Source organism: Theropithecus gelada, unplaced genomic scaffold (genome assembly GCF_003255815.1).
Source record: "Theropithecus gelada isolate Dixy unplaced genomic scaffold, Tgel_1.0 HiC_scaffold_1946, whole genome shotgun sequence".
Classification (NCBI taxonomy): domain Eukaryota; kingdom Metazoa; phylum Chordata; class Mammalia; order Primates; family Cercopithecidae; genus Theropithecus; species Theropithecus gelada.
This window is the reverse complement of record NW_020258383.1, coordinates 1-6,361: the sequence shown is the minus strand read 5'-3', so window position 1 is coordinate 6,361 and position 6,361 is coordinate 1. Positions and strand designations below refer to the sequence as shown.

Below are 6,361 nucleotides of genomic sequence, written 5' to 3'. Positions count from 1 at the left end.
TCCTGGGATCTCTTGTACATGATCATCTCACTCTTGTAAGGTTTCATTGTTTCTGCTTACCCTAGTTCTTTCCCACCCTGTTCCCTCTCCCACCACACTGGACTCTGAAATGGACATGTACAGAGAAGAGGAGACCCCAACATGCTTCAGACTTTGAGTGGAGAGAACACAGCCTCTGCTGGGACAGGGAACAGAGGGGTACGGAGACACTGAAGATGCTTGTGGACAGTGGTCTGAGATCGGGACAGTGGCAGGAGATACCATTCACTCAGCATCTCCGGGACGAGAGATCAGCCTGGCAGTTACATGTGTTTTTCTTCAAACTGGTTGCCAGGTTGGAATGGCCAATGACATCAGAGATTCCAACCTTCCTGATTGGAGGACCGGACTCCGTCGGCGCCTGGAAGCTGAGGTGAACAACAGCATCTTCTCAGAGCTGTTCGCCACTCCTGACTTCTCCCAGTCTCGAGAATTCATAACACACTCTTCTGGCTCCTAGCAGAGTCCAGAAAAAGGCCTTGGACAGAACAGAGACTAGGTTCCGTGGGATGGAACAGATTTTGGGAAAGATCACGACCCTGCTCCCCGAGGATAAGGAGGAGAGCCCCCAGCCGAACACCTCGGAGTACTCCCTCCAGGAGGTGGTGGATGATGAAGTGTCGGGACCATCAGGTGAGGGGACTGGAGGAAGAAGAGGTGGGACAGGATTGACTAACTCGAAGGAAGGTAGCTGGGTGCGGTGGCTCGCGCCTGTAACGCCAACACTTTGGGAGGCCAAGGCGGGCAGATCACCTGAGGTCAGGAGTTCAAGACCAGCCTGGCCAACATGGTGAAACCCCATCTCTACTAAAAGTACAAAAATTAGCCAGGTGGTAATGGTGCGTGCCTCTAATCCCAGCTACTTGGAAGGTTGAGACAAGAGAATCGCTTGAGCCTGGGAGGAAGAGGTTGTAGTGAGCCGAGATCGCGCTACTGCACTCCGGTCTGTGTGAAAGAGTGAGACGCTGTCTCAAAAAAAAAAAAAAAAAAAAAAAAAAGGGTCAGAGGTCAGGAAGGAGAACCTGAGGAGGGTGTGTGGGAAGAATGGAGAAACTCAGGCCAGGTGCAGTGGCTAACACCTGTAATCCCAGCACTTTGGGAGGCCAAGGCAGGAGGATCACTTGAGGCCAGGAGTTTGAGATCAGCCTGGCCAAGATGGTGAAACCCCGTCTCTACTAAAAATACAAAATTGAGCTGGGCATTATGGCAGGCACCTGTAATCCCAGCTACTAGAGAGGCTAAGGCAGGAGAATAACCGGAATCCGGGGGATGGATGTTGCAGTGAGCTGAGATTGCACCACTACACTCCAGCCTCGGCGACAAAGCAAGATTCTGTCTCGAAACAAAAAAAAGGAGGGACTCAGAGAGCCAGGGACTAGGGAAGAACATGAGGATGTGTTCTGAGGACAGAGAAACGGAAGAATGGGGAGGAGAAGGAGCGGCACATGGGGCTCAGCAGATAAGACAGACAGAAGGAAAGATGGCTTGGAGAAGCCAGCAGTCTGCAAGGCTGGGGAGGATGGAGAGTGCTTTGGGGTTTGGGGTCGGGGTCTAAGGTGATCAATTGCAGAAGCATTACACGGCGGTCTGGTTTCTTTACTCAGCCCCTGGGGTAGATCCCAGCCCCTCATGTAGGTCCCTTTGCTGGAAAAGGAAGAGGGAGTGGTCGGACCAGTCTGAGGAGGAGCCAGAGAAGGCGCTCTCCCCTGAGCCTGAGGAGACCTGGGTGGTGGAGACGCTGTGTGGTCTCAAGATGAAGCTGAAGCAACGACGAGTGTCGCCCTTGCTCCCTGAGCACCACAAGGCCTTCAATAGCCAGCTTGGTAGGAGGACACCCCAGACAGCACCTCCAATCCTGTTCTTCTAAAAAAGAGGAAACTTCCAATAACCACTCTTTTCCAATGGGAAAAATATGCCCCCAGTGGGTGAGCTCTCCATCTGGGAGGACTCAGAAGTGATCACTCATGAGGGACGCTTAGGAGACGATAGAGGATTAGCTAGACTTGATAAAGGTGGGCGCTTGGGATAAGAAAGCTTGGTTTCAGCTGGGCACCGTGGTTCACGCCTGTAATCCCAGCACTTTGGGAGGCCGAGGCAGACGGATCACAAGGTCAGGAGATCGAGACCATCCTGGCTAACACGGTGAAATCCATCTCTACTAAAAATACAAAAAATTAGCCAGGCCTCGTGGCGGGCGCCTGTAGTCCCAGCTACTCGGGAGTCTGAGGCAGGAGAATGGCGTGAACCCGGGAGGCAGAGCTTGCAGTGAGCCGAGATCGTACCACTGCACTCCAGCCTGGGAGACAGAGCGAGACTCCGTCTCAAAAAAAAAAAGGAAGAAAAAAAAAAAAGCTTGGTTTCAGGTCAGGCGCTGTGGCTCACGCCTGAGATACCAGCACATTGGGAGGCTGAGTCAAGGGGACTCCTTGAACTCAGGACTTTGAGGCTGCAGTGAGCTATGACTGTACCACTACACTCCAGCCTGGGTAACCGAGCAAAACCCTGTGTCCAAAGAAAAACAAAGCCCAGGTGTGGTAGCTCATGCCTGTAATCCCAGTACTTTGGGAGGCCGAGATGGGTGGATCACTTGAGGTCAGTTGTTTGAGACCAACCAGACCAATATAGCGAAACCTCACTTATACTAACAATACAAAAATTAGCCAGGCGTGATGGTGCACGCCTGTAATCCCAGCTACTCGGGAGGCTGAGACAGGAGAATCACTTGAACCCGGGAGGCGGAGGTTGCTTTGAGCCAAGATAGCATCCCTGAACTCCAGTCTGGGTGATAGAGTGAGAACCTGTCTAAAAAAAAAAAAAAAAAAAAAAAAAAAGAGAAGAAGAAGAAGGAAGGGCCCAGAAGGAGCATGTGAGGAGGGTGTGTGGGAGGAATGGAGGTACTGAGGCAGGGTGTAGTGGCTCACACCTGTAATCCCAGCACTCTGGGAGGCCAAGGCAGGTGGATCACTTGAGGCCAGGAGTTTGAGACCAGCCTGGCCAACGTGTTGAAACCTTGTCTCTTCTAGAAGTACAAAAATGAGCTGGGCATTATGGCAGGCACTTGTAATCCCAGTTACTTGGGAGGCTTAGGCAGGAGAATCACTGGAACTGGGGAGACAGAGGTTGCAGTGAGCCGAGATCGCACCACTACACTCCAGCCTAGGCCACAAAGCAAGACTGTGTCTCAAAAAAAAAATAAATAAAAGAAGGGACTCAGAGAGCCAGGGACCAGGGAAGGACAAAGTCTTCTGAGGACAGAGAAATGGGAGAATGGGGAGGAGACGGAGCAGCACATGGGGCTCAGGAGAGGAGACTGACAGAAGGAAAGATGGCTTGGAGAAGCCAGCAGTCTGCAAGGCTGGGGAGGATGGAGAGTGCTTTGGGGTTTGGGGTCGGGGTCTAAGGTGATCAATTGCAGAAGCATTACATGGCGGTCTGGTTTCTTTACTCAGTCCTTGGGGTAGATCCCAGACCCTCATGTAGGTCCCTTTGCTGGAAAAGGAAGAGGGAGTGGTCGGACCAGTCTGAGGAGGAGCCAGAGAAGGAGCTCTCCCCTGAACCTGAGGAGACCTGGATGGTGGAGACGCTGTGTGGCCTCAAGATGAAGCTGAAGCGACGGCGAGTGTCGCCCGTGCTCCCCGAGCACCACGAGGCCTTCAACAGGCTGCTTGGTAGGAGGACACCCCAGACAGCACCTCCAATCCTGTTCTTTCTAAAAAGAGGAAACTTCCAATAACCACTCTTTTCCAATGGGAAAAATATGCCCCCAGTGGGTGAGCTCTCCATCTGGGAGGACTCAGAAGTGATCACTCATGAGGAACGCTTAGGAGACGATAGAGGATTAGCTAGACTTGATTAAAGGTCAGCGCGTGGGATAAGAAAGTTTGGTTTCGGGCCAGGCGTGGTGGCTCACGCCTGAGATCCCAGCACGTTGGGAGGCTGAGGCAAGAGGATTGCTTGAACTCAGGACTTTGAGGATGTAATGAGCTATGACTGCACCACTGCACTCCAGCCTGGGTGACAGAGCAAAACCCTGTCTCAAAAGAAAAACCAAGGCTGGGCATGGTAGCTTATGCCTGTAATCCCAGCTACTCGGGAGGCTGAGACAGGAGAATTGCTTAAACCCGGGAGGCAGAGGTTGCAGTGAGCCGAGATTGTGCCACTGCACTCCAGCCTGGCCCACAGAGTGAGACTCTTTCTCAAATTATTTATTATTTGAGATTAAAATTATTTATTAATAAATTAATAAATAAAAAAATAAAAATCTAATAAAGAAAAAATCAATAAACAAAGACAGCGGTTTCAGCTGTGCCCTCTGAAATTCAATGTCTCTTACTAACTTTTCTAAACCTAAGTGTCTCCATCCATAGTGGGGGGATACCAAGGCCATAGTCACACCCTGATGTTACTGTCTCATGAGGAAATGATGGGAATTCCTTTATGACTCTGCAGCGGTCCCTCCGGGTCTGCTGGGAGGGTGTCCTGGCTTATTCCCAGCCCTACATCCTGTAGATTCTCACACCCAGGGCCTCCTTCGGCCTCTTCCCAGGGGAGTCTCAGAGCAGGAGCCTCTCTCCCTTGCCCAGTGAAAGTCATTCTCCCCTCTCCCATCCCCCTCACCCGTGGCCACAATCCTGAGACTTCCCCCCGGGAGGCACACTTCTCCTCGCTGCCCTGCTGCTCCCACGGAAACCCTGCCCTGCTTCTCACGCTGACATCTGTTCTCTAATCACAGAGGATCCTGTCATTAAAAGATTTCTGGCCTGGGACAAAGATCTGAGGGTGTCGGACAAGGTAAGGTTGTTCTCCATGTAACTGTGCTCCTGTTCTAATGCACGGCCCGGGGGAGGGCACCGCTTCCAAACCCACAGTTCTCCCTCCACCACCTCCCACCAGATGCTCCTACAGTCTGTGCGTGTGTGTGTGTGTGTGTGTGAGAGAGAGAGAGAGAGAGAGAGAGAGACAGAGACAGAGTCTTGCTCTGTTTCCCAGGCTGGAGGGCAGTGTCTTGATCTTGACTCACTGCAGCCGACGGCTCCTGAGTTCAAGTGATTCTCCTGCCTCAGCCTCCAAGCAGCTGGGATTACAGACGTGAACCACCACGCCTGGCTAATTTTTGTGTTTTTAGTAGAGACGGGGTTTTGCCATGTTGGTCAGGTTGGTCCTGAACACCTGACCTCAGGTGATCCACCCACCTTGGCCTCCCAAAGTGCTGAGATTACAGACGTCAGCCACTGTGCCCGACCAGCTCCCACAGTCTTGAGTCTTGGCACCCACACATTTTTTTTTTTCTGAGAGTCTAGCTCTGCTCCCCAGGATGGAGTGCAGTGGCATGATCACAGAGTACTGAAGCCTCTAATTCCTGGGCTCAAGCAATCGTCTTTACTTAGTCTCCTGAGGAGCTGGGACTAGCACATGCCACCATGCTCAACGAATTTTTGAAATCTTTGTAGAAACAGAGTCTTGCTATGTTGCCCAGGTTGTTCTCGAACTGTTGGGCTCACGTGATCCTCCTGTCTCCACCTCTCAAAGTACTGGCATCACAGGCTTGAGCCGCTACTCCCAGCTGTTCTTGGTCTTTTTATGATTTGTCAGCATCTCTCTCAGGACTCTGCTGGTCTCTTGCCAAGTGAATGAACAGCCCATCTCTCCTACGGGTCCTCTGGGATCTGAGCCCTGGGCCACAGTCTGGCTGCAGTCCTGGAGCTCCTGGCCCCTCTACTCTCTGCTCTTTGGTACAGTTCTCTGCCCAGCACACAAAAGACCCTCCTGACACCAGCCCACCTAGACACACCCCCTCCAAAGATCCCATCTGGAGTCCACCATCCTGGGAGCATCACCGAAAACCCTTCCTCCGGCTTCTCAGATTTGCATCCAACCTTCGAATATCCCTCCAACCTGCCATTTCCAAATAAGTACAGCTACCCCAACACTGAGGTCCCTTCTTTGAGGTGCAGCCCTTCCCCAGACCCTCATTCCCCCTCTCCACAATCTTCCTCTTCCAAGATGTGACCTCTCCCTCTCTGTGTTCCTTTCTCTCCATCAGTATCTCCTGGCTATGGTCATAGCATATTTTAGCCGGGCCGGCCTCTTCTCCTGGCAATACCAACGCATTCATTTCTTCCTGGCTCTGTGAGTGGTTTGCTTCCTCCTATCCATCAATATCCAATGCCCCGGGACAGAGGGGGAAGTGGGATTCAGCCTTTCATTTATCCTTTCACCTGTTTGTCCTCTTTACTCTGTGTACAAAAAAGACAGGATTATACTATCTTGTTCTTAGAGTGTTGTTTCTTTTTTTTTTTTTTTTTTTTTTTTTTTTTTTTTG

General features: G+C 51.6%; 1 protein-coding gene across 1 annotated transcript; it reads left to right on the top strand.

The window, feature by feature from the left end:
- Positions 1–96: 96 nt before the first annotated feature.
- On the top strand, positions 97–6,172 carry LOC112617475 (speedy protein E2-like). The gene is made up of 5 exons (XM_025374243.1): positions 97–672; positions 1,644–1,862; positions 3,489–3,707; positions 4,772–4,830; positions 6,083–6,172. Exons 1-5 carry the CDS (start codon positions 549–551, stop codon positions 6,170–6,172), a joined length of 711 nt encoding a protein of 236 aa, XP_025230028.1. The 5' UTR covers positions 97–548.
- Positions 6,173–6,361: the final 189 nt, after the last annotated feature.

Bases quoted from the DNA above. Each gene is read 5' to 3' on its own strand.
- LOC112617475 (XM_025374243.1), top strand. From the start codon at position 549: ATGGAACAGATTTTGGGAAAGATCACGACCCTGCTCCCCGAGGATAAG. The intron at 1,863-3,488 runs GTAGGAGGACAC...TTCTTTACTCAG, and splicing joins GGCCTTCAATAGCCAGCTTG to TCCTTGGGGTAGATCCCAGA. The intron at 3,708-4,771 runs GTAGGAGGACAC...CTCTAATCACAG, and splicing joins GGCCTTCAACAGGCTGCTTG to AGGATCCTGTCATTAAAAGA.